This window comes from Budorcas taxicolor, chromosome 1, assembly GCF_023091745.1.
Source record: "Budorcas taxicolor isolate Tak-1 chromosome 1, Takin1.1, whole genome shotgun sequence".
Lineage (NCBI taxonomy): Eukaryota > Metazoa > Chordata > Mammalia > Artiodactyla > Bovidae > Budorcas > Budorcas taxicolor.
This window is the reverse complement of record NC_068910.1, coordinates 174700330-174727879: the sequence shown is the minus strand read 5'-3', so window position 1 is coordinate 174727879 and position 27550 is coordinate 174700330. Positions and strand designations below refer to the sequence as shown.

At 39.5% G+C, this 27550-nt stretch overlaps 1 protein-coding gene across 1 annotated transcript in view; it reads left to right on the top strand.

The window, feature by feature from the left end:
- The window catches only part of LEKR1 (leucine, glutamate and lysine rich 1), a 206096-nt gene extending 180307 nt beyond the window's left edge, over positions 1 to 25789 (top strand). The window contains exons 9-11 of the mRNA XM_052645445.1: positions 2035 to 2199; positions 6897 to 7196; positions 25376 to 25789. Coding sequence (XP_052501405.1) covers positions 2035 to 2199; positions 6897 to 7196; positions 25376 to 25789 — 879 coding nt within the window. The remainder of the gene's footprint in view (positions 1 to 2034; positions 2200 to 6896; positions 7197 to 25375) is intronic.
- Positions 25790 to 27550: the final 1761 nt, after the last annotated feature.

Below are 27550 nucleotides of genomic sequence, written 5' to 3'. Positions count from 1 at the left end.
GTGTGGAGGGTAAAGGAGAGAGAAGTGTGAAAGGCAATTCCTCCAGTTACTGACTTGAATAACTCCACGGGCAGTGGCGCACATCCTGAGATAGGGAGCACTGAGGAAGGAACCGGTGGGGGGATTGTATCAAGATCTCTGGTACAGACAGTTTGTTTGAGACACCTATGATGTATCTATATGGTTACCAGGAGGCAAGAACAAAAGTAACTGAAATTCAGAAGAACATCTGCTTTTTTCTCTTAAGTGCCCTGAGGCTTTCTTTGCTTTTCACAACCTGATAACAACTTATCTGAACAATTCTGTCATGTGCCTAAATGATTATCGGTATTCTTTCCTCCAAACAATCTAGAAACTTATTTTGAAAGAGCCAAAACAACTCCGGTGCAGTGAGTATAAGCATAAGTGCTTTGCCTTGAGGCAAATGACCAGTGCAATAAGCCCCACTGACCCTATACTGAGGCTGGTCTTCTATCTGCATTTTATGTAATTTAAAGGGCTTCCTGCAAAGTTCCTTAGCGAGCTTTCTGTTTCCCAGTTTTAGTGTTCCCTTGAGAAATTCAAGTTGACCTCTCTCCTCTTACTGGCTTGAGAATCACAGTCACAGTAAGTCAGGTTTGACAGTTTTTCTCCCAAGTTATCTGCTTTTACTTGGTTTTAGAATTTATAATCTAAATAATTTATAATGGCACAATGTAAATCTAGAGCCAACCTGTCACTGGGATCCCTTCTCTAATCCACTAGATAAACTCCCAGGCGTAAATGACTCCAGTACTCATGGATTTGTTCTCTCTTGCTCAAGTAGGCAGAGCCAAAACCAATGGCTAAAAACCACAGGGAGAGAGATGTTGGCTCAACTAAAGGAAAAGCTTCCTAATGCTTAGTGCTGTCTGAAAATGGAAGTGCCTGCTGGGGAAGGAGTGAGTTATGGTTTCTGGTGGTGTCAATGCATAGAGCAGATAATCATTTGGTGCAGAGTCCATGGTAGAGATTGAAGTCAGAGTGTAGAAGTAATCTCCACTGACTGCTGAATTCCTGCTCCTGCAAGAGCTTTACACAGATGTTTCGTCTCATTTAATCCTCATAACAACCCTCAAGGGAATCAGTTATAACCCCACCAGGAGAGGTTACAGTCACAATTTAAGATCACACAGCTAGAGTGGCAGAGCCAGGATTTAGAGCCAGGATTTAAACTCTGAGTCCAAAGCCTTTGTTTATCCTTCCACAATTCATGGAAGCTTGAGAAAATGAACTAGGGGATTTTTAAGGTCCCTTCCAACACTGTGGTTCTGAGTAGAAATCTGGATACAAGCATCACTGACTATGTTTTCCTTCAATCACCCTTCTGGCCTCAATCTCATTAGAATGATAATCTATGACTCCAAAACTGTCTGTGGTCTCCATCACGAAAGGCTCATTTTTAAAAAATCAGCATTTATACCTTGTATCCACTCTGAGTTTTCAACAGAACTTAGTGTGAGAGCCTCAAAATCTTTTCTTCTTTTTTTTTTTTCCTTATAGGGTTGCTGGCAAAGGACAGAGTTTACACTATAAATGTACAGAAGACTAAGCTTTTAGCATTTCTGAAAACTTACATTGTCCTACCTTTTCTACTCATTTTACAGGTCTTAAAAGTCTTAGAAGATCTGGAGATATTTGACCCAAGGTCAGCTTCTCTGGTCCAAGTTCTGAATCAGATTTTTTTTTAACATTAGAATTTAAAAATTCATGTTAGAATTAGAATTTTTAAATGATTAGACCCTAAGAGTTCTCATCACAAGGAAAAGTTCTATTTCTTTAATTTTGTATCTATATGAGATGATGGATGTTCTGTAAACTTTTGTGATAATAACTTCAGGATATATGTAAGTGAAATCTTTATACTGTACACCTTAAACTTATATAGTACTGTATGTCAATTATATCAACAAACCTGGGAGAAAAAAATGAGTCTGAAAATAGGCTTAATTTACTTATGATAATATGGTGTTAAATTTATTTATGATAATATGTATGTTAAATGCTATTTTCTAGATTGAAGCTGAAATTACCAAAGAAAGAGCCCAACATTTGGTTGAATTTCAGGAGCAAGCTCTTCTCTTTAAGGAAGAAGCTAAACTGGAACTTAATATTGAAAAGGAAAAACACCAAGAAATAATCCAAAAGTATAAGAAAGAACAAGAAGAACTACAAATGAAGGTCTGTCATTATGGTATTCATCATCATTTAATGGATTTGAAACTGTAGGTGTTGGTTATCTCCTCCTAAAAGGACAACACTATGTTTCTAACTCTTATAGATTTCGTCATGGTCATCACAGCTTATTTTTAGATAGAATGATTTGGCTATTCTCCATAATGAATGACTGAGATAAATTATATAAGAATATAATCTAGCTATGTATGGAATTTTTCCTACTAAATAAATGTATTTTTTAAACAGCATAAATTACATAACTAATAATTAACACGGTTAGATATTCTAATACCTCAAATGTCCAACAAATGATAATGATGTGTTTTACATACCTAAATTTTACCAACAACTAAAGTCTATCCCTTTTAGTTGCAAATATTTTCAATTTTAGTTTTGAATGAAGGGGAAATATTTTTTACATATCAGACGTCCATTATTTCTTAAACAATGTTTACTAAACAAAATATAAGGTTTTGACAAGGTTCCCTTGTTTTCATAAGACCTGAAAGTAGAGTGTGTGTGTGTGTGTGTGTGTGTGTGTGTGTGTGTCTTTTTTGTGAGTATATTAACCAAGACCTAGTGGTAAAGTTACATTTTGAATAAACTCATTAAGAATTTATGTAAATTAGCATTAAATGAGACTTGCGGCCTCCACTTTGTTGTACAGGGGATATGGTAGTTTTTCAGTAGCTCACTGTGAATAGTCAGGGCCAGCCACGTGAATGTGGTATCATAGGTCCCCATACAAACCTTGCAGGCTTAATGCTGTCTTGAAATTCTTAATAATAATTTAATCTCTGAATTTCTGTTTTCTAAGTGCAGTCCTATTTGGGACAATGGGACAATGGAGCATGCGCTGGGAGTTGTAGCCTCGGCTCACCTAAGGCCCCCTCCTCCTCTTCTGGACAGTCCTGTCCTAGACATGCCCTTACTTCCCGGCTCCTGCCCCCACTCCCCTTTTCCCCTCACCCTGTGACTGCTGTTACTCTCCCAGGTGGCCCAGGACCATCAGCAGGGGAATGCTGAAAGGCAAGCCCCAACTTGCCAGGGCTACAGTCTTTTAAGAGCAGTCCTAAGTCCAGATTTTGTGAGTGAATTCTCTTGATTTTTTTTTTTATTGTTGACTCCCTTATTAAAAAATCAAAGCATGTTTATGGCTCTCTGAGCCTCCTCTTCCCAAGATAACCTGCTCTGTTTTAGTGGCAACTCTCCTCTGGATGAAGGAAACTACTGCTCAGACCCAGAAGTGACCCTCTTCTTCCCTGGGTTAATTGAAGAAAATGGAATATTAATTTATAAAAACTGTGGTGAATAGATTTCTTGTAAAAGTTATTATTAATGTAAATTTAACATTTGAAACACATTTTGGGTACATAACTCTTAAGTAATGGTTCACAAAATCCTTGGAACTTTAGTCTGTAAATGCTTTCCAGATTCTTCATGGGCTGATTTCTTGTTGTACTAATATTTATAATATGACAATATCCGTAGCATAAATAATGATATGTTTTGTCAGAAGCAGCTTTGCTCTTCCTGGTCTGTTTTGTGTTATTTGTTTTGCTTTTTTAAGGAGAAAAATAAGCAGTCTTTTCCCTTCTAAAGATGCTGTGACACTGAAAAGTTTCTCAAGTTGTTCTTTCCTCTGTTTGTCTAGAGGTACCACCTTCAGAAGCAGTATATTTTCAAAGTATTGTGGTATCCTCTAGAACTGCATTGTCTAATATAGTAACTTATGTGCCTACTTAAGTTTTAATTAATTGAAGTTAAATAAAATTGAAAATTGAGTTCCTCACTCATGTTTGCCACATTTCAAGGGTGCAATAGCCCATACTAGTAAGTGAGAGCCTACTATTAACACTTCTTCTCAGCTCAGTGATCAGTGATTTCACCTTCATAGCTTGGAATTGGTCATGGTGAGAGTGTTTACACCATGGAAACTGAATGCAAATCTGACTTCTGTGTGTGTGTGTGTGTGTGTGTGTGAGAGAGAGAGAGAGAGAGAGAGAGAGAGAGAGAGAGTCCATTGTTAAATATTTACCAGTGCAGTTGCGTCTGACTCTTTGCGACCCCCATGGACTTCATAGTCCATGGAATTCTTCAGGGCAGAATACTGAAGTGGGTAGCCTTTCCCTTCTCTAGGGGATCTTCCCAAACCAGGGATCAAACCCAGGTCTCCCACATTGCAGGTGGATTGTTTACCAGCTGAGCCACAAGGGAAGCCCAAGAGTACCGCAATGGATAGCCTATCCCTTCTCCAGCGGATCTTCCTGACCCAGGAATCAAACCAGGGTCTCCTGCATTGCAGGCTGATTCTTTACTAATTGAGCTATCAGGGAAGTATTTACCAGTACACCACTATCAATAGTCACATGTGGGTAGTGGCTACCACATATGACAGTGCAGAATATTTCTTCTTCTTGTTCAGTCACTAAGTTGTGTCTGATTCTTTGCAACCCCATGGGCTGCAGCACACCAGGCTCCCCAGTCCTTCACTGTTTTCTGGAGTCTATTCAAATTCATGTCCCCTGAGTCGGTGACTCTATCTAATCATCTCATTCTCTGCCGCCCCCTTCTCCTTTTGCTTTCAGTCCTTCCCAGCATCAGGGTCTTTTCCAATGAGTCAGCTTTTCTCATCAAGTAGCCAAAGTATTGGAGCTTCAGCTTCAACATCAGTCCCACTAATGAATATTCAGGGTTGATCTCCTTTAAGATTGACTGGTTTCATCTCCTTGCTGTCCAAGGGGCTCTCAAGAATATTCTCTAGCACCACAGTTCAAAAGCATAGTTTCGTCAGTGCTCAGCCTTCTTTGTGGTACAGCTCTCACATCTGTACATGATTACTGGAAAAACCATAGCTTTGACTATATAGACCTTTGTCAGCAAAGTGACGTCTCTGCTTTTTAATATGCTGTCCAGGTTTGTCATAGCTTTTCTTCCAAGGAGCAAGCATCTTTTAATTTCATGGCTGCAGTCACCATCTGCAGTGATTTTCAGAGCCCAAGAAAATAAAATCTGTCACTGTTTCCATTTTTTCCCCAGCTCTTTACTGTGAAGTGATGGGACCAGATGCCATGATCTTAGTTTTTTTTTTAATATTCAGTTTCAAGCCAGCTTTTCCCTCTCCTCTTTCACCTTCATCAGGAAACACATCAGTTCCTCTTTACTTTCTGCCACTAGAGTGGTATCATCTGCATATCTGGGGTTGTTGATATTTCTCCAACAGCCTTGATTCCAGCTTGTGCTTCATCCAGGCCATCTTTCACATAATGTACTCTGTATATAAGTTAAATAAGCAGGGTGACAATATACTGCCTTGAGGCACTCCTTTCCCTATTTTGAAACAGTCCATTGTTCCATATCTGGTTCTATATGTCGTTTATTGACCCACATACAAGTTTCTCAGGAGGCAGGTAAGGTGGTCATGTATTTCCATCTCTTTTAAGAATTTTCCAGTTTGTTGTGATCCACATAGTCAAAGGCTTTAGCATAGTCAATGAAGCAGAAGTAGATACTTTTCTGGAGTTTCCTTTCTTTCTTTATGATCCAACAAACATTGGCAATTTGATCTGTACTTCCTCTGCCTTTTCTAAATCCAGCTTGTACATCTGGAAGTTCTCAGTTCACATACTGCTGACACCTACCTTGAAAGATTTTGAGCACAACCTTACTAGCATGTGAAATGAGGGTGCAGTTGTATGGTAGTTTGAACATTCTTTGGCATTGCCCTTCTTTGAGACTGGAATGAAAACTGACATTTTCCAGTCCTATGGCCACTGCTGAATTTTCCAAATTTGCTCATGTATTCTGTCACTGAAGAAAGTTCTATTGGGCAGGGCTACTATAGAAGATGTGGTATCTAGGGTACCTTCAATCATCATATACAAGGATGAAAAAAAAATACATCAAAGGAAACCTTACTAGTATGATTTGAGTAGACTATAGCACCAAAGAATTGATGTTTTTGAACTGTGGTATTGGAGAAAACTCTTGAGAGTCCCTTGGACTGCAAGAAGATCCAATCAGTCCATCCTAAAGGAAATCAGTCCTGAATATTCATTGGAAGGACAGATTCTGAAGCTGAAACTCCAGTACTTTGGCCACCTGATGTGAAGAACTAACTCATTTGAAAAGACCCTGATGCTGGGAAAGATTGAAGGCAGGAGGAGAAGAGGATGACAGAGGATGAGATGGTTGGATGGCATCACTGACTCAATGGACATGAGTTTGAGTAAACTCCGGGAGTTGGCAATGGACAGGGAGGCCTGGCATGCTGCAGTCCATGGGGTTACAAAGAGTCGGACACGACTGAGCGACTGAACTGACTGACTGACTGTAGCCATGATGCTCTCCTACATGCATCCCCAAACATCAGGTATTTCTAGGTCCCAAAGTTACCCTAAAGTTAGTCCAGACAGGCACTTGATCAAGACTTGAGTTGTCCTTGGTAGTTCAGTTCCGTTACAAAGATTTAGGTATTTCAAAGTATGTTCAAGTGATTAATGCAATTCCATTTTCAGTGATAAAAATAAAATCTTAGTCTTAACTTTTAAAATCGTGAAGGCCTATATAGGTCATAAGATATGTTTTCATCAGATCAGAAGAGAATACCAATTATTTAGAATAAAACTCTTAAAACCAAGAGAATTCTCTGGATACCTAGAGACTATTACCTACAAACTAATGCAAGACTTATCTTACAGATATCCGACTTAATCGAAGGTGCTACTAAAGATCTAAGATTCAAACTCGCTGCTCTTGAAGAAAAACTCCGTAAATCCCATGTTCAATATACTGAAGAATCTGCATTAAAGGAGAAAGAAATTGAAAACCTTAAAAGTTTGGTTGTAGAATTTGAATCACGTTTGAAGAAGGAAATTGACAGTAATGGTTCAGTTTCAGAAGACCTGAGGAAGGAAATGAAAAAGAAGTCAGATGAACTGGAAAGAGTAATGCTGGCACAAACACAACTGACAGAGCAATTCAACCAGTCCCAGAAAGAGGTAGGAAGCAGGTGATGGTACCAACGCAGTTAGTGAAAGAGTGCTGGTCTTTCAACAAATAAACAAACAAAGACATGAAATGTAGCTTGGTGTCATGCAGAAGGTTCTGGACTAAAGTTCTGGGTCATATCCTGGCTCTGTCCTTAACCTCAGTTCAGTTCAGTTCAGTCGCTCAATCGTGTCTGACTCTTTGTGACCCCATGAACTGCAGCACGCCAGGCCTCCCTGTCCATCACCAACTCCCAGAGTTCACCCAAACCCATGTCCATCGAGTTGGTAATACCATCCAACCATCTCATCCTCTGTTGTCCCCTTCTCCTCCTGCCCTCAATCTTTCCCAGCATCAGGGTCTTTTCAAATGAGTCAGCTCTTTGCATCAGGTGGCCAAAGTATTGGAGTTTCAGCTTAGGCAGGCATTTAACCTCTCTGGACCTGGCTTCCTTTTCTGTAAAATAAATAAAACATTTATCTATGTAATCTCTAAGGTTTCCTTGGCAAGTTCTACTGTGTTGCAAATGACCATTTAAAACCTCTAAGATTAGAAATCTTTATATATTTATGTCTTATTTGTTGAAACATTACATTTTTGCCAAAGAAACTTTTAGAGTACTTGCTGTTTAATATTTTAGACAGTATATTTTAAATACAGTTGTTCTTTAAGGTTTTATTTTTCTGTCATTCTAAAGTTGTAAGATAATGTATTTGTCTTCTTTCCTGTGTATGCACGATTATTTCAGCAGTGTTTTATTTAAACAGGAGTGGACAAGTTCTTGTCTATGGCATCAGCAAACTTTGGGAGATGGTGAGGGACCAGGAGGCCTGGCATGCTGCAGTCCATGGAGTCGCAAAGAGTCAGACATGACTAGGCAACGGAACAACAACATACTTATTTTGGGGCTTCCCTGGTGGTTTAGTGGTAAAGAATCCACTAGCAATGCAGGAGACTCAGGTCCAGTCCCTAGGTCAAGAAGATCCCTTGGAGAAGGAAATGGCAACCCACTTCAGTTCTTGCCTAGGAAATCCTATGGTCAGAGGAGCCTGGCAGGATACAGTCCATGGGGTTGCAAAGAGTTAGACACAACTTAGCAACTAAACAACAGACTCATTTTGATTTGAATTTTGTTTTCCTAACAAAATCTTATTTCTGAACTGCTGACCATTTTAGAAATGGTGGATGCTATGGACTGAATGTCTTCCCAGATTCATATGTTAAATATAATCACTAGTATGATGTGTGGAGATGGGTCTGCCAGAGGTGATTGTGTCTTGAGAGATGAGCTAATCTCCTGAATGGAATTAGTGCTCTTATGAAAGAAAGCTTCCTCACTCCTTTCACCATGTGAGGACACAGTAAGAGAATGGCCATTTTGAATCAGGGTCCTTACCAGACACCAAATCTCTTGGCACTTTGATCTTGAACTTCACAGTCTCCAGAACTTTGAGAAATAATATTTGTTGTTTGAACTATGCAGCCTCTGGTATTTTGTTGTAGCAACCCAAACTTATTAAAACAGTGGGCAAATTTCCAATAGCCAAGAATTAGAATATTGTCATACTAGAATATTTGATCCTATTTATGACACTATAGCAAATAAAGGCAAATGGAGGAAGATTCTGAATGTTAGTGATAAATAATATTTTTTGGTTTCATTGGTGTTTTAAAGATGAATAAAAGGAAAGTGCTAGTGGTAATATTGATTATTAACAAATATACCATGTTTTCTTGCTATTTGTAAATTGTCAACCAAAATTCAAAGTTTATACCATCATTATAATTATGAACTGAACCTATTGCAAAGAAATTTTAAGTTAAATGTGGAATGAACAGAATATTGGATCAAGAATAATACCTAAAAACCCTATTAAAGTAGGAATTACTTCCATGTTACAGATGAGAAACTGACTCAAGATGTTTGAATAATTTCTAAGATGACCCAGCATGGTGGAGCCAAGATTCAAATTTGAATTTCTTAGATTTGGATCTCTAAATTTCATCTCCATGAATCTCTATATTTCCTCTTTAAGGATACTTGAATCTTAGTGATTCTACTTCTAAATTTCAAGTGACTTAAGGCTTGACACTCAAATCTCCAGAATACACACATATACACACACACACACACCCTCTCTCTCTCTCTTACTTTTAGAATAATGATAAACACACTAATGCTTTACTCTACCAGATGGTTAGGGTGTTGTGTGATTGAATGTCTCCTGTTGGAACACAGTGCCACAACCTCCCTTGGAAAAGGGGGCTGCTTCTCCAGTCCAGGCAGGAGTGGGAAGAGCCAGTATACACATGGTCTCAGCTCTGCTGGAGAAGGAGAGAAGTGATGCTTCAACTAAGACAGCAGTGTTGAAGTTCTAGAGGTGGGACAGCAGGTTAAAGGAGAGAAAGCAAAGTAACTAGACCAGCAGGTTTTCTAACTCTTAAATCTCCCAAAGAAATGGCAATATGGAAAGTGAAAAGTTATTTATAAACTAGGACATTTATTTATTCTCAGAATTTATAAACTAGAACAAGACTATAAAGGGTCAAATCCAGGAAATATATAATAGTCCAATGCCTATATTCAAGTGCAAGGCACTGTGCTAGTCATCAATATGCAATTATGAACATGACTGACAACTGCCATTCCCTGCTTTCAATGAGGAATTTGGAGAAAATATTATGTTGAGCAGTTAAAGTGATATCCAGAGGCAAGAATGACATAAAAAGAAATTTCCCATGTAAAAAACACAGACTAAAAGTTAACAATCTGGCCATAGGACTTGCATTAGTTATGTATTGTTATATAACAAATTGTCATCAAAATCAGTGGCTTCAAACAATGAACATTTATTTCTGAGTATCAGAGATCTGAATGTGCGGCTTAGCTGGATGCCTCTTGCTCAGTACCTCTCATGAGGTTGGTGTTAGGGTGTCAGCTGCTGCAGTCTCATTAAAAGGCTCAGCTGGGGGCAGGTTGACTTCCAAGCTCACTTATGTAGTTGTCAACAGGATTTACTTCCTCATGGTTGTTGGGCTGAGAGCCTCAGTTCAGTGTTGGCTGAAGAAGGGGAAGAGAAGACCCCCTCAATTCCTTCCAACATGAACTTTTCCATAGAAGAGCCTGGCAACATGGCAGCTAGACTGTCTCAAAACAAGTGAGTAAGAAAGAGAGAGTTCAAGAGAGGGTGCCCAAGATAGAAGCCACAGTCTCTCTAACTTAATCTCAGAAGTGGCATCCCACTGCTTTTGCTTCGTTCTATTCATTAGAGATGAAACAACAATTCCAGGCCACACTCAACTCAAAGGGGTTGCAGAAGGCTGTGAATAGCAAGAGGGCAGGGATAACCAGGGGCCATTTTATAGTTTGCCAACTCAGGGCCTCTAAAGGTAACTTTGGCAAGAGAAGCTAGACTAAAAGTGAAGACCGAATATCTTTTTCACACAAAAGCAGCTACATTTGGAATTCTTCCTGCTTGTTGGTTGTAACAGGAAACCACTCAGATGAAATTTTTTTACATGCAGACTTTGGAAAGAGACAAGATACTGAGCTGGAATATAAATGATCATAGATCATTACTGGGAAATAGAAAGGGATTGTAGCAAAAGTAAAGTTACCTTGGGACATGGCTGAGGGCAGACTTCCCTAGAAGTTAGACAATTACAACTGAACTGTAAGAGTAAATAATTAAGACTGCTTCTCTGTTTAAGAATGCTAAAGGCCAGAACATTCTTATTAAATTGGAAATGAATTAATAAAGTGATAGGAATTATGAGCCAGAAAGAACTGAGGTTGTTAGCATGTAAAGTAAAAAGTACTACCTTTTGTGACCATGCATTCCAGACACTTGAAATTTCCCAGGTTCTGGAGGAAAAAAGCCTCATTTAAGTGGAGAATAAATTCCCATTTGAAAGAAGATAAATTAATAGTCTAATAAGAAAGCTAATTAAAGAGAGGAAAACCCCACTCTCATTCAGGAGGCCAGAAAATAGGTAGGACTTTGTTTTTAATTGTGTAAAGAAAGTTCTCAAGGATAGGAGGAAAGCCATAGCCTCCAAAGGGCAAAATGGATATTCCTCCATGGAGCAGGGGTTAGTGGAGTGCTGCCACAGAAACAAGGGTCAAGAAGGTGAGGCAACAAAAGGTTCAGGTCAATAAGAAGAGAAAAAATAGGAAGTAAAACTATATGGAAAATTTTAATGTAAAAAAGGGGCTCCTGAAATTCTTTACAAGGAAAAGACATAGACATCAAAAATTGGAACAGTTTAAAAAAAAATAAGAAGCCAGAAAAGAAACATAATATGTTAGAGAACAGGACAGTATCATTTAAAACCAGCTTAAAATAGATCCCATGCTTTTTGCTGCCAGTTTTTCTTCCTTACTAGCTCCATATGAGCTCTACCAAGACAGTGTCGCTCCATTGTTTGGGGCCTTGGATCCAAAAGGAGAATGTGAAAAACAGATCAAAGTAAAGCCAGTACAGAGAGTTCAATATCTTTGTTGACTTAAAACTATAGATAAAGAAAACATAAGGGGCAGAAGTTTTAAATTTCCCACTTCCTATAGTTATCTAATGAAGATGAAAGATATTCAAAAATAGAAGGTAATGCTTTTGGTTAAACATAAATGATTAAATGCATATGTTTATCTCTGTGTCCATCCCCAAATACCACTAAAATGACACTAAATTAATTAAAGGTGAATAAATACATAAGGTAAAAAGAACAGGAAAGGAGATGACATTTGATGAAAAAAATGTTGACCAAAATTTGGAAAACCGAAAGTAAGGTATGGATGAGAGATAATCAGCAGGCTATGGATATTGAAACCTAATGCTTGTGGAGAGTGTGGGAGTCCATGGAATCCTAAAAAGGAGCAAACCCAATCACATTACAAAGGCTCACCAAATATCTCTCAAAGTGGGAGAGAAGAGTAGATCTGAAAACAGGGCTGTTTGAATGTTTTTTAAAGGTGCAGATGCTTAGATGCCCTCTGCAACCCCAGGCAGCCTCCACCTACCATCCTGGCAGGATGCTAAAGGTTTACACTCTAGAAAACCTGAATGCAAGAGTCTTTGGACTTGAGGATACACAAAAGTGGGATATGATATAAGGCAAGAGCTAGAGTGAAGGTCTGTATATTTCAGGGTGAGACCTCCCAGTCCCTGTCACCCACTCACTTCCCAGAACACAGACAACCAAGCTTATATATCAATACCCAGGAAATTGGAGGAGCCCTCTGTGGTAAAATGAGCTAGCTCAAAAGAAGATACCTCTGGCTTAGGAATGAACTTAACCAATGAATTGAAAGACTTATACACTAAAAACTGTAAGACACTGATTAATTGATTAAAGAAAGTTTAAAAAAAGAAAATACCTCTGGGTGCCAACAACTATTAGTACCTCTGAACACTAAATAACTTTTAATTAAAAGTTATATGCATGTCCAATGAAAAATATACCAGTAAACAAGCCCTTACCTAGTAGGCACACAGAGTTTCCAGTAACATTTTGAAGACTCATTTTTAAACACAAAAGTCAAAAATAACCTATCATTTGAGGAACACTTCTGATATGAAAGACAGAATCAGGATCAAACAAATAAGCAAAAAAAGAACAATGTGGGAAGAAAAAGTATCAAAAAAGAGCATAATCATATCCTTAGAGACAAAAGAGAAGATATTATATCTATGAAACGTGAACGGAGGGCTATAAAAAGAGAACAGAAATGAGTATCAAAGTATAAGAACTGAAATAAAAATATAATATTTGACTTAAATGATAAAAATGAAGAAATAACACAGAAAGTAGAAGAAAAGGTAACAAGATGGAGAGAAGAAAAGAATATTAGAGGATCAAGCCAGGATATCAAATACTTCATTAATAGGAGTTCCAGAAAGAGAGAACAGAGAAAATGGAAGGGAGAAAACTATCCAGGAATTAATCTACTCCAAAAATAAATTTTCTAAGTACTGAAGGGGATTTCTATATTGAACAAGTCCACTCAGCATGATGGATGGCAAAGCCAACATACCAAAGCACTTCATCATGAACTGTCACTACTTTAAGGATAAACATAAGGAATTAAAAACATTAAGGAAAATTATTTCCAATCTAGGATTCTCTATCTTGCCAAATGATCAATTAAATGCAAGTGTCAAAGATATTTTCAGACATTCAGTTCAGTTCAGTTCAGTCGCTCAGTCATGTCCGACTCTTGCGACCCCATGAATCGCAGCACACCAGGCTTCCCTGTCCATCACAACTCCCAGAGTTTACCCAAACTCATGTCCATTGAATCAGTGATGCCATCCAGCCATCTCATCCTCTGTCGTCCCCTTCTCCTCCTGCCCCCAATCCCTCCCAGCATCAGAGTCTTTTCCAATGAGTCAACTCTTCGCATGAGGTGGCCAAAGTACTGGAGTTTCAGCTTTAGCATCATTCCTTCCAAAGAAATCCCAGGGCTGATCTCCTTCAGAATGAAGTGGTTGGATCTCCTTGCAGTCCAAGGGACTCTCAAGAGTCTTCTCCAACACCACAGTTCAAAAGCATCAATACTTCAGCTTTCCTCACAGTCCAACTCTCATTTCCATGTATGATCACTGGAAAAGCCATAGCCTTGACTAGAGTAAGCGTCTTTTAATTTCATGGCTGCAATCACCATCTGCAGTGATTTTGGAACCCAAAAATAAAGCCTGACACTGTTTCCACTGTTTCCCCATCTATTTCCCATAAAGTGATGGGACCAGATGCCATGATCTTCGTTTTCTGAACGTTGAGCTTTAAGCCAACTTTTTCACTCTCCTCTTTCACTTTCATCAGGAGGCTTTTTAGTTCCTCTTCACTCTCTGCCATAAGGGTGGTGTCATCTGCATATCTGAGGTTATTGATATTTCTCCCAGCAATCTTGATTCCAGCTTGTGCTTCTTCGAGCCCAGTGTTTCTCAGGATGTACTCTGCATAGAAGTTAAATAAGCAGGGTGACAATATACAGCCTTGACGTACTCCTTTTCCTATTTGGAACCAGTCTGTTGTTCCATGTCCAGTTCTAACTGTTGCTTCCTGGCCTGCATACAGATTTCTCAAGAGGCAGGTCAGGTGGTCTGGTATTCCCATCTCTTTCAGAATTTTCCACAGTTGATTGTGATCCACACAGTCAAAGGCTTTGGCATTGTAAATAAAGCAGAAATAGATGCTTTTCTGGAACTCTCTTGCTTTTTCCGTGATCTATCAGATGTTGGCAATTTGATCTCTGGTTCCTCTCTGCCTTTTCTAAAACCAGCTTGAACATCAGGAAGTTCACAGTTCACATATTGCTGAAGCCTGGCTTGGAGAATTTTGAGCACTACTTTACTAGGTGTGAGATGAGTGCAATTGTGTGGTAGTTTGAGCATTCTTTGGCATTGCCTTTCTTTGGGATTGGAATGAAAACTGACCTTTTCCAGTTCTGTGGCCACTGCTGAGTTTTCCAAATTTGCTGACATATTGAGTGCAGCACTTTCACAGCATCATCTTGCAGGATTTGAAATAGCTCAACTGGAATTCCATCACCTCCACTAGCTTTGTTCGTAGTGATGCTTTCTAAGGCCCACTTGACTTCAAATTCCAGAATGTCTGGCTCTAGGTAAGTGATCACACCATCATGATTATCTGGGTTATGAAGATCTTTTTTGTACAGTTCTTCTGTATATTCTTGCCACTTCTTCTTAATATCTTCTGCCTCTGTTGGGTCCCTACCATTTCTATCCTTTATCCAGCCCATCTTTCCATGAAATTTTCCCTTGGTATCTCTAATTTTCTTGAAGAGATCTCTAGTCTTCTCATTCTGTTGTTTTCCTCTGTTTCTTTGCATTAATCGCTGAGGAAGGCTTTCTTATCTCTTCTTGCTATTCTTTGGAACTCTGCATTCAGATGCTTATATCTTTCCTTTTCTCCTTTGCTTTTCGCTTCTCTTCTTTTCACAGCTATTTTTCAGGCCTTGTCAGACTGCCATTTTGCTCTTTTGCATTTCTTTTCCTTGGAGATGGTCTTGATCCCTGTCTCCTGTACAATGTCACAAACCTCGGTCCATAGTTCATCAGGCACTCTGTCTATCAGATCTAGTCCCTTAAATCAGTTTCTCACTTCTACTGTATAATCCTAAGGGATTTGATTTAGGTCATACCTGAATGGTCTAGTGGTTTTCCCTACTTTCTTCAATTGAAGTCTGAATTTAGCAATAAGGAGTTCATGATCTGAGCCACAGTCAGCTCCCGGTCTTGTTTTTGCTGACTATATAGAGCTCCATCTTTGGCTGCAAAGAATATAATCAATCTGATTTCGGTGTTGACCATCTGGTGATGTCCATGTGTAGAGTCTTCTCTTGTGTTGTTGGAAGAGGGTGTTTGCTATGACCAGTGCATTCTCTTGGCGAAACTCTATTAGCCTTTGCCCTGCTTCATTCCGTACTCCAAGGCCAAATTTGCCTGTTACTCGAGGTGTTTCTTGACTTCCTACTTTTGCATTCCAGTCCCCTACAATGAAAAGTACATCTTTTTTGGGTGTTAGTTCTAAAAGGTCTTGTAGGTCTTCAAAGAACCATTCAATGTCAGCTTCTTCAGCATTACTGGTTGGGGCATAGGCTTGGATCACCGTGATATTGAATGAACAAGATCATTCTGTCATTTTTGAGACTGCATCCAAGTCCTGCATTTCAGACCCTTCTGTTGACCATGATGGCTACTGCATTTCTCTAAGGGATTCCTGCCCACAGTAGTAGATATAATGGTCATCTGAGTTAAATTCACCCATTCCGGTCCATCTTAGTTCACTGATTCCTGAAATGTCGACATTCACTCTTGCCATCTCCTGTTTGACCACTTCCAATTTGCCTTGATTCATGGACCTAACATTCCAAGTTCTTCCGCAATATTGCTCTTTACAGCATCGGACCTTGCTTCTATCACCAGTCACATCCACAACTGGGTATTGTTTTTGCTTTGGCTCCATCCCTTCATTCTTTCTGGAGTTATTTCTCCACTGATCTCCAGTAGCATACTGGGCACCTACTGACCTGGGGAGTTCCTCTTTCAGTATCCTATCATTTTGCCTTTTCATACTGTTCATGGGGTTCTCAAGGCAAGAATACTGAAGTGGTTTGCCATTCCCTTCTCCAGTGGACCACATTCTGTCAGACCTCTCCACCATGACCCGCCCGTCTTGGGTGGTCCCACACAGCATGGCTTAGTTTCATTGAATTAGACGAGGCTGTGGTCCGTGTGATCAGCTTGGCTCGTTTTCTGTGATTATGGTTTCAGTGTTTCTGCCCTCTGATGCCCTCCTGCAACACCTACTGTCTTACTTGGGTTTCTCTTACCTTGGACATGGGGTATCTCTTCACGGCTGCTCCAGCAAAGTGCAGCTGCTGCTCCTTACCTTGGAGGAGGTCGCGCCTCCTCGTACTTCCCTTGCAGCCTTTCTCAGGAAGCTCCACAATGAGGGAGTAAACTAAGAAAGGAGAAGACACAGGAATCAGGAAATGAGCATTCCAACACAGGAGAGAGGTAGTGGGAATCCCCAGGACCAGGACGATGGTGGGAAGAAATCCTTGGATGACAGCAGTGCAGCAGACTTAGAGAATAACCAGACTGAGTTCCGTAAAAGAATGGCAGATTTTTAGAAGTATGTCTCTGAGGGAAAAAGAAAGAGAATGGATAGATTACATGGAGTGCTTCAATGTGTTGAGAGGATATTTACACTTCTGTAAGTAGATTTGGTGAAAAATTGTTTATCAACACCTAGAAAACTAAGCAGATAAATAATGGGATAATAATAAACTCCAGAAGGGAACTGTGAAAGAAAGGAAATGTAATCATAGTACACTGTATGGCTAAGGAGTACATATACTTATATACTATAATCATATAAGGTGGAATATAGATTTGACTAAATTGTGGTAGAAATTGGGGAGGTTTTTCAATAAAATTGTGATAGGAGCCTCTCCTAGGGGAGCAGAAACATCTTCTAATGGAAGGTGAAACAACTGTAAGGAAGCTAAATCTTCATCTTTCATTCTATGAAATCAGTAGATAATGACTTCAAAATTGAAAACCATGAGGTAGCTATATAATAACATTATTTAGGACTATGGATATAAATATCATTAGAAACAGCTTAAAAACCTGAAAATGATTATTCCTAGGAGGCAGAACCTAAAAGTGTGAAGAAGTAAATGCTTTATTTCATTATAATATTATAGTATTATTTTAATCTTTAACTATGTATAATAAACTAATTTTTTAAAATAATTTAAAATAATGGAAAAGAGTAAATGATATAGAGGACCTGACAGATAGGGAAGCAGAGGAAATGATAAAGGACAAAGTTATAGAAGAGACTACAGGAAAGTTATAAGTACAGCAAATAAACAACAGAATATGAAACTTAATGAGATATTTTTTAAGATTAGAGAAAATTTTAAAATAAAGACAAAGCAGATTCTAGCTTAAATTTTAGTAACAGGTACTTGAAACATTTCTGTTTATTCTTCAAGTCCAAACAAAAGGAGTACTCTTCAGTGAACCCACAGAATCTACATCCAGCCTAATACAGCTGGTTGTTTTTGTTTTTTAATCTTTTTCTACTGAAGTAGAATATATATATACTCACACACCTACATATATATGAATTGTTATATTCAATGGGATGGTCAGAGGTCTCTCTGAGAAGATAATATTCAAGCAGACCTGAAGTAAGAAAAAGAACATTCCAGATGGAGTGAATAGGAAGTGCAAAGGCCCTGTGGCAAGAAGCATCCTGGGAACCTTTGAGAAACCACAAGGAAGTCAGCAAGCATTGCTGGAGCTTAGTGAGCAAGGAGGGCATGGTAGGAAGCAAGGTTGGAGGGGCCAATTCATGTGGAATCTTTGAAGGCGTTAAAGACTTTGGACATCTTCCAACTTTGGCTTCTCTTCTGAGCATCCCTTGGACTGCAAGGAGATCAAACCAGTAAATCCTAAAGGAAATCAACTCTGAATATTCATTGGAGAGACAGATGTTGAAACCGAAACTCCAATACTTTGGTCACCTGATGTGAAGAGCCAACTCATTGGAAAAGACCTTGATGCTGGGAAAGACTGAAGGCAAAAGGAGAAGGGGGTGACAGAGGATAAGGTGGTTAGATAGCATCACCAACTCAATGGACATGAATTTGAGCAAACTCCAGGAGACAGTGGAAGACAGAGGAGCCTGATGTGCTTCAGTCAGGAGTTGCAAAGAGTCGGGCAAGATTTAGCGACTGAAAAACAATGAAGACATTGGATTGTTGGACTTCCCTGGTGGCACAGTGGATAAGAATCCACCTGCCATTGCAGAGGACACAGGTTCAATCCATGATCCAGTAAGATTCCGCATACTGTGGAGCAACTAAGCCCAGGAGCCACAGCTACTGAGTCTGTGTGCGCAACTACTAAAGCCCAGGCACCCTAGAGCCTGTGCTCCACAACAGGAGGAGCCATCACAATGAGAGGCCCTCACTCCACAACTAGAGAGTAGCCCTTGCTCACTACAACTAGAGAGAGCCCATGCACATCAGTGAAGAACCAGTACAACCAAAAATAAATAATTTTTTAAAAAGATTTTGGATTGTTTCCTCGGTGTGGTGAAAAGCTACCTGGCAATGTTGAACAAGGGAGTGACATGATTTGACTTATTTTTAGAGAATCACTCTGACTACTGCGTGGAAAATAGGTTGAAGGGGGCAGGGCAAAATGAAAGCAGAAAGACCTATTACAAGGTCCTTGAAAAGGTCTAGAAAAGCATTGTTGGTCATCATCATAAAGGAGGTGACAATCGGCCAGATTTGGTATATATTTGGTATATATTTCCTAGGTGGAGGTAACAGAAGTTGCTGATGGGTGGGATGATGAAGAAGGGTAAGAGGGGTCAAAGATAACGCCAAAGTTTGGTGTCTCAACAACTGAGTGAATGAAAGTGCCATTACTAAGATGGAAAACACTAGTTAAGGAATACAATCGGGAGGAATATCAAAAATTTGATTTGGGATGTGTTAACCTTAACATATCTGTTAGATATCCAAATGGAGGTGTTGAATGGACAATACGTTCATATTGAGGAGACTGAGGAGAGATACTGATTTCAGAGACATCCACATGTCCTAAGCCTTGGAACTAAATGAGGTCACCCAGGGCAAGGACTCTAAGGAATGAAAGTGTCTAAAGAAGGGAGCCTGCAACTTAGACTCACAATCTCCTGTACAAGAATTTTGATTTCAGATAGGTTTTGAAATTCAGTTTTGAATCGTTGAAAGTTAATAAGATGCATATGCTCCTGCAGATCCAGGGTAGCCTCTCCATTTGTTGTTGCTGTTGTTTAATTGCTCAGTCATGTCCAACTCTTTTGAGACCCCATAGACTGTAGCCCACCAGGTTCCTCTATCCATGGGATTTTCCAGACAAGAATACTGGACTACGTTGCCGTTTCCTTCTCCAGGGCATCTTCTTAACCCAGGGATTGAACCCACGTCTCCTGCATTGGCAGGTGGGTTTTTTACCACTGAGCCACCAGGGAAGCCCCTGAGTTTTAAAATTTTTGGTGTTGTCAATATTTTCCAAATGTAAAGTGAAAGTGAAAGTCGCTCAGTCATGTCCAACTCTTTTGAGATCCCATGGACTGTAGCCTGCCAGGCTCCTCTGTCCATGAAATTCTCCAGGCAAGAATACTGGTATGGGTTACCATGCCCTCCTCCAGGGGATCTTCCCAACCCAGGGATCAAACCCAGGTCTCCTGCATTGCAGGCAGATTCTTTACCATCTGAGCCACCAGGGAAGCTCCAAATGTAAAGCCTATTTAAAAAAAAAAAAAAAAAAAGAAGGCCTATTTATTTAGGAAATGTTACTAACACATCTGGTAAGGATGGATTTATGTAAACTCTAAGATTAAATTTTAGGAATACATACATTTGAAAACATAAATAGCTTTTCTGAAAGAAGAATATGCCTAGTTTTAGGATATGCATTTGTTTGTATATTTATTTGATATAGAGAAAAATGACACATGTTTCTCTGGTAACTCCATTTATGAGAAATCAGTGAGTCAATTAAAAAGTGAGTAGTTCTCTGAACCTAATAAAGAGAACACTGAAGTGTCTTCCAAAGAGTAAAGGGGTAAATGGAGGCTCTCTGCCTTCCAGCTTCACAGGAACAGGGGCAGATGGGGTGGTGGGTGGAGAGGGGCTGTTCTGAGGGGTAGGGGCCTCAGACCAAGGGTCTCCAGTCATGGAGAAGGAGATCCAGGCAAAACTGTCTTTCACGTGTTGGAGAGTCAGCCCTGGTATGGAGTATGGATGCCAAAAATTTGACAGAATGAGAAAAATATGGAGAAACTGTTTTTGTTGTATCTAATTAATGTTAATTAAGTCTCAACTAAAATTAGCTTACTGACTTAGAAAGTAAATCCTGAACACTATGTCTTCATGGCCTCTTCCTCTCCATTCTAAAATCTGCTCTTGAAGGCTATCAGTTCAAGGGACTATCGCCCTCCATCTCTTCTTCTGTTTTAGCATGTCTGCCATGGTTCTTTCACAGTGTCCATTATGTTTGCAAGCATAGAAAACAATTTTAAGAACAACCCGCCTAACATCCATTTTGCTTCTTTCCTGGAAATTTATTCCGACTCTCCTCCCTGCCTTACCAAAAGGCCATTTCCACTGCAGTGTTTTGCCTGATCAGATTAGTTGAACAGAAGTCTTACATGGAAGGTTGGGCACATCCTTTGCTAACACCCACTCATCTTTCTGGTTTCCACACCTTTTCCACAGAGTCTCCTTTCACCTCAGCTCCCCACCCAGTTGGCCAGCCACCCACTCACCCTGGGAGAGATCTAGTTTGGGTTGGTGGAAACTGTAATCTGATCACTGCATGACTGGTTCAGACCTCACTGGGTATAAAGCATGAACAAAGACACCCATCTGTGCTGCTTCTTCACTGAGAACTTGCTTTCCTGGCATGTTCCCCCAAAATTATGCCAAATACAGCGGACTGCCATCACAAATGGAATTCTCACCTTCAGAATGATCAAGTTATCCAGCAAAGCCTTGCCTTGCTTCTTCCACTGTGTTTGGAATTGAAAGCAATCCAGCTGTCTCTAAGGATAAAAAAGAAAACAAACATAAAAATAAACCATTCTTACATTACAAAGAGTGGGGGAAATTGACCATTTTTTTTAATACTAGAAATTTCATACAGATGGTGAGCTAATTTATATTTTCATTTTGACATTTATTTTCCCAGTAGGAGTGCAATTAAGCCATATTTTAAGTCTGTTCAGCATGGCCATCATCTGAAAATATTGTAGGCATATCTATAGATAATGTTCTCACCCAATTGGCATGGGTTAAGGACTCAGGAATGCTAGCTCCCCTTCTCCTCGACCACCCCAACCAAGGGGCACTTGGGATATGAACCTGCTGCATGAAAATTGACCTCCTGTCCTTCCTTCTTCCTATCCCTCCCCACTCAGGGCTACTTTCTACAGAACTGGCAAAAGGATCTTCCTTTATTGTAAATTTGACCATGCCAGCCCCTGCTTAAATAAATCTTTCAAGACTGCATATGGCCCTCAGAACTGAGTTAAAACTCTACTATTAGCAGGTTGTCAAAATCATCCTTGATCTGATCCTGCTTGCTCTCGCTGCCTCAGTCCTGGTCTCTCCAGTTCTCTGCACTCTGCCCTGGAGTCATACTAAGCCATGTATCTTCCCAAGATGTGACTCTCCCTCTCTCACTGCCGGGCATTTGCATCACTGCCCACTCTGCCTGGAAAACCCACTGCCCCTCTTCATCTGACTCATGCCTTCTTTTCCATTTTGACTTACAGTTTAGTTGCAATCCAGTGATAACACTATTTTGCCATATTAAAATATGGCCAAAGATGCTTTTACCTAAAACTTTTAGAATGCTGTAGCTTCACTGATTATTCTTGTATTTGCCCATGATTTTCAGTCTTACTGAACATGTTCCATCTTAGATATTTTCCCATGTTGTTCAATGAAAATACATATTAAAATTCCACAACAACCTAACCTGACAAAAACATCAGCAATTCCGTCTACCCACAAGTAATTCTTTTTCACATATGGAACTTTCCGCTAAAGTATCTCACTGACTCTGGCCACATCCGTGTGTGCTCCTGTCATGCCCTGTCACATACACTCCAACTCTGAAACAGCAGTCCCCCAAACTTGATGTGTTCTATTTCATTTATTTATGCCACAACTGAATAAATTCTAACACCTGAACTACAAAATTGAGTTATAATCCAAATGTTAAAGAAGGTGGGTAATATTAAGTGTCAGAGGAGATACAGATATTGTGAGATTCATCTGAGATTTCTTAGTGTTTACAACAAAGACAAAATAGTAGACCTATCTTTGGATCCTATTCTCAGTTTAGAGGTTCTCTCAATTTGGGGAATAATAAAAGAAAGAGAATTTGTCCTTTGTTCTGGAAGCAAATAGCCTCAAAGGAGGATGAGTTCCAGAGCAGTGGGCCCCAGACCAAGGTGGTCAGCAGCGCTTCCAAAATTCAGTCTGGAGTTGGCAGGTACTTTGCTCCCACTGTGCTTGTTACCGGGACATCTTTGGGTTCACTCCATCTTTTCGTTTTCTCCTTCAGTGGAGTTTCTCCTTGCCTGAAATGGCTTTTGAGTAACTTCCTTTGAAGATGTTTTCCACAGAGTACTACTCCTTTCCTTTGAGATTTGAATTTAATTTTGTAAATGGATTGCGTTTTCTTTTCCTTTTAATGAGAGCCCTTGTTGTCATATCGTCCATCACTTTATCCTTCCATATTTGTGCACCTTTTATTCGTGTCACCCATTTATCGGTCACGTTGTTAACTTCTATAATTTTTTTCTTTTATATATTTAAATAAAATTGACTCTTTCCCATAGCTTTCTTATTCGAGGAAATTTCTATACTAATTTATTTAAGGCCTCATGAATCTAACCACTTCAATACATTTTGCCTGCTTACTCTACTAGTAGACAAAGAATAAAATGCATTGATGATTTTTCCTTTTACAAGAAAGTTTAAATTTAGAAAAGTTGGACAAAACCAGATGCATGTCTTACTGTTTTTTATTGCTTCATTGTTCTGGAACAAAATGGCCTCTGCCTGCTTGGTATAATTAATTAGACCCTTAATTTAGGCATAAGCAGCTTGGAGCTGGCTCTAGCGGCAAGCAGGGGCCCCACCATTTCAAAGCTGGGTTACTCTCAGCAAATTACAAAGCAAGTATGGGCTTCAGCGTCTTTCTTGGTCAAACATAATTGTTGGGAGCAGAAAATGAGAAGACACCTAACAAGGCACTTTATTAACCTCTTCTCTAGCCCTCCTTCTCCTGCCTTTTCAACAAGTATTTCAGGAAGAGTTAAGGAGAACCAGATGATAAAGCCACAAACACCATCCTTGGTCTCCTGTTCCTTAAAAAAAAAAAAAAAATTAACTGAAATTGAGTAACTAACCCCTATTATTTTTTAAAAAAATATGTGAATATGTGGATCATGTATGTCTACTGCTAATATATGTAAATAACGAGAGTTTGTTTGACCCAGACATGCCGCTGATTTTATAGAATATTAGTGTGCAACTGTTAATCTGGAATTGCTCCATATTCTTCAATTTTGATTACCAAATTTGGAATCGAATGGAGTTCTGACTGTAATCACAGGAACTCAAATACAGGAAGATGCTACTTTCCCTGATGCTTTGTTTTTAGTTCTACTGACAGCAGATTAGTCAGTCAGCACTTAGGAGGACGCTTTCCACCAAACGTCAGCCTTGGGAATGCCTTGGCTGTTCTTTACAAACAAGCTAACCAGGTAGAAAGTCATTTTCAGCTGAAGAATCCTATAGCGTGATCACTTTAACTGTAGTTACTTATTTGGATTTCATTTTCTTTCTTTTTTAAAAATATTTATTTGTTTCTTATGGCACACCGACTCTCTAGTTTTGGCCCCTGGGTGCCAGAGTGTGCAGGCTCGGTAGTTGCTGCCTGTAGGCTTAGTTGCTTTATAGCATGTGGGATCTTCGTTCCCTGACCAGGGATGGAACCTGCATCCCCTACATTGCAAGGCAGATTCTTAACCACTGGACCAGCAGAGAAGTTCCTGGATACCATTTTTAGTTCTTTACTTTTCAATCTCTTTTCTGAGATCCTGCAGACATGAATGTCAGGATATTAGGTAGATCCAAGACCCAATTTTTACCACGGAGCTTGAAGTAATTTTGATGAATTCCATAGATGAAAGATGGCTATCATTCTTCAACTAGAAATGTAGAGTCTCAATATTTAAAGAAGTTGTAATGATCTCTAGTCACATATTTGAAGTTTATATTTGCTCCACTACTTCCCAGTCAAGTGAGATTCAGCCCTTCAGAGTATCCTTAGACAGCTCTGGCTACTAAAAAATTCTTCTGTCTCTTTAACCCCCATTGCTTCTACCCTTGGCTCCAGCCTCTGTTGGGGATGTAAGAAGCAGCTCTACTCAAACTTACAATGGTGCAAACTTCTTGAGAGCAGGAACTACAACCACTATAGCTTCTAGTAACTTGATATGTGATTGCTGAATGAAGTTCAAAGCAGATTTTGTTCTTCATTTTGATATATATCTCACAAAAGAGCAAATCATCAGTATATTTAAGTTCTGAGAAAGCATCACATAAAATCACTGATTTTATTATCTAAATGCTACAGCTGATATATTTTATTCTCTCAATTTTCTAATTTAAGCAATTTTTATCTGTCTTATGTACTGTCTTATGTACCTTCATTATAAAATAGCATAATGACATTACAGATATTTATTAGACATCACATGTGCAGGACAGACTGTCTCAGGCACAGAGGAGTTGAAACCCTACTGAAGTAGGCATTCTGGGTTCCAGCACCACTAACATCTGAGTGACCCTGATTCTTGATTCCTCTTCTGCAAACTGCAAGGGTTGAACCAAATATTCTCTCAAAGTTCTTTCCATCTTCACAAACCATTTGCATTTTTGACTCATTTGTCCCTGTCAGAGAACACAGACCTCTGATTTCCAGTTCAATTATCCATTTATATTGCCAATAACTGTCCATATGTCCACTATTAAAAGCTATGGCTGCTTTTTCTTTCCTTTTTCTCATTTCAGAACACTTTTCTTCAGGAAACAGTGCGTAGAGAGTGTGAAGAACGCTTTGAACTGACGGAGGCTTTAAGTCAAGCCAGAGAACAGCTCCTGGAGCTCAGGAAGCTGAGCGGGCAGTTGCCACTGTCACCGTGCTCCCTCAGCCAGGGCAGCCTCACCTCCTCTGCTGCAGCTGGGAGTGGTCAGGGAGAGAGAAGGCTTGCAAGACTGAACTCTGAGAAAGTAATCAAAATCCCTGGCCTGCCTGGAGTGTCAAAGCCCTCCACTTCTGCAGCCTTTTCTCAGCCCAACAGGGTCAGCAGCTTAGGTTTGCCCACAGTCCCCCAGCCACATCCTCCCCGGGGTCGACCATCTTCAGTCAGTGAGACCAGGCAGAGACTGGCTGCTATTCTGAGGAGGAGACTGAGTCAGCAGTGATGGAGCCGAAGTCAGGGGCAGCTCCACACAGAGTCTCTATCTTTCCTGGAGTCCAGAGCCCCACTGTAATTAAGAATGACAAACTTCAAATTATTACTGCAGATTGAGAATGCATACTTAAGGATATTTTTAACAACTGGACAAGCTAATGAATTGTGAAGCCACATTTTCTAAGAGGCCCTTGAAACTGCAACAGATAATGAAGTTGTTGGTATTCCAGAGACCCAATCTCTGTATTTATGTATTGTGTGTTTCGATGTGCTCTATGAATATGCCCTTTTAGAGATCATAGGTAAAATTTTTCACCCATAGCATCTTTTCTACTTTTTTGCACTATTACAAGCAGATCTATTTCTACACACACACACACACACACACACACACACACACACACACACACAAGATTATATTGGTTTTGTTGGTGTTTATTCATTTGTTTGTTGAATTGAATAGGTTAAATAGATGAAATTAGCATTCCAAATAGCAAATGAAAGGACTTTAGTCCTTAATTTGATCATTTTCAAACTGCTTATTAGTTCAAATATTCACAAACTTCATCATCACCAAATTTTCTCTATTTCACCTCACAATCTAATTGGTTAATTTAATTTCTTTTTAAGCAAGGTCAGATGTAATGATAGGTAATCTTCAGGAAGACGAAAGGACAACAACTCCTGTTCAAGAAAAAGATGGGTTATTTCTAAAACTATGGAGAAGATTTTAGATAACAAGGAGCCTAGCCATGAAAGTATTATTTGGTAGAGATTTTCTCCATTAAATGCTCTCTGGTACTCCAGGTCAAGTTTTGGGTTTAACTGGTATTCAGTAGCTATTGTGTAGAGAACTAATTCAAGACAGTTTAGTAGAGGCACATAGTGCTAATTTGTGATTCAAATTTTATTACCCCTGAAAATGGTCATCTTGTTAGCATGTTTTCTATTTTCAGAGTGAAAAATTAAAACCAGAAACCAGACCAACTATTTTATATAATCATTAAGCTTTGTTTTGTAAAAGGCAACTCTTTACCTTATGCTATATTTGTCTATCCTTTTCTCCATATAATAAACATGTATTTTTCTTCTATAACTGATTTTATTCAAATCTTTCATCTGACTGCATCATGGATTCCCAGGCTTCTTACTCTCAGATTAGGATGATACTAACATATGTGAAATATGGCACATAAAACTCTCTGCTGTTTGGCCACCATGTAGATGAGAGAATCTAAAGATACCTGGAATCCCTCCCATGTGCAAAAAAAAAGTGTTACTAAGCCAAATCAAGTCTATCTCCAGTTTTTCAAAGGATTGTTCTAATCAATCCTTTCAAAGGATTGATCTAATCTAGGGTGTTTCCAGAAAAGACAATGGCACCCCACTCTAGTACTCTTGCTTGGAAAATCCCATGGACGGAGGAGCCTGGTGGGCTGCAGTCCATGGGATCACGAAGAGTCAGACATGACTGAGAGACTTCACTTTCACTATTCACTCTCATGCATTGGAGAAGGAAATGGCATCCCACTCCAGTGTTCTTGCCTGGAGAATTCCAGGGACAGAAGAGCCTGGTAGGCTGCCATCTCTGGGGTCTCACAGAGACAGACACGACTGAAGCCACTTAGCAGCAGCAGCAGCAGCAGCAGCAGGGTGTTTTAACCTCAAAAACATCCACATCAGGTCCATGAATTTCTCTGACTAGTTTAAGTGAGCACATCTTGTGTCAAGGCTTACAATGCTTACTTTTGTTTTACAGGGATTAGCATAC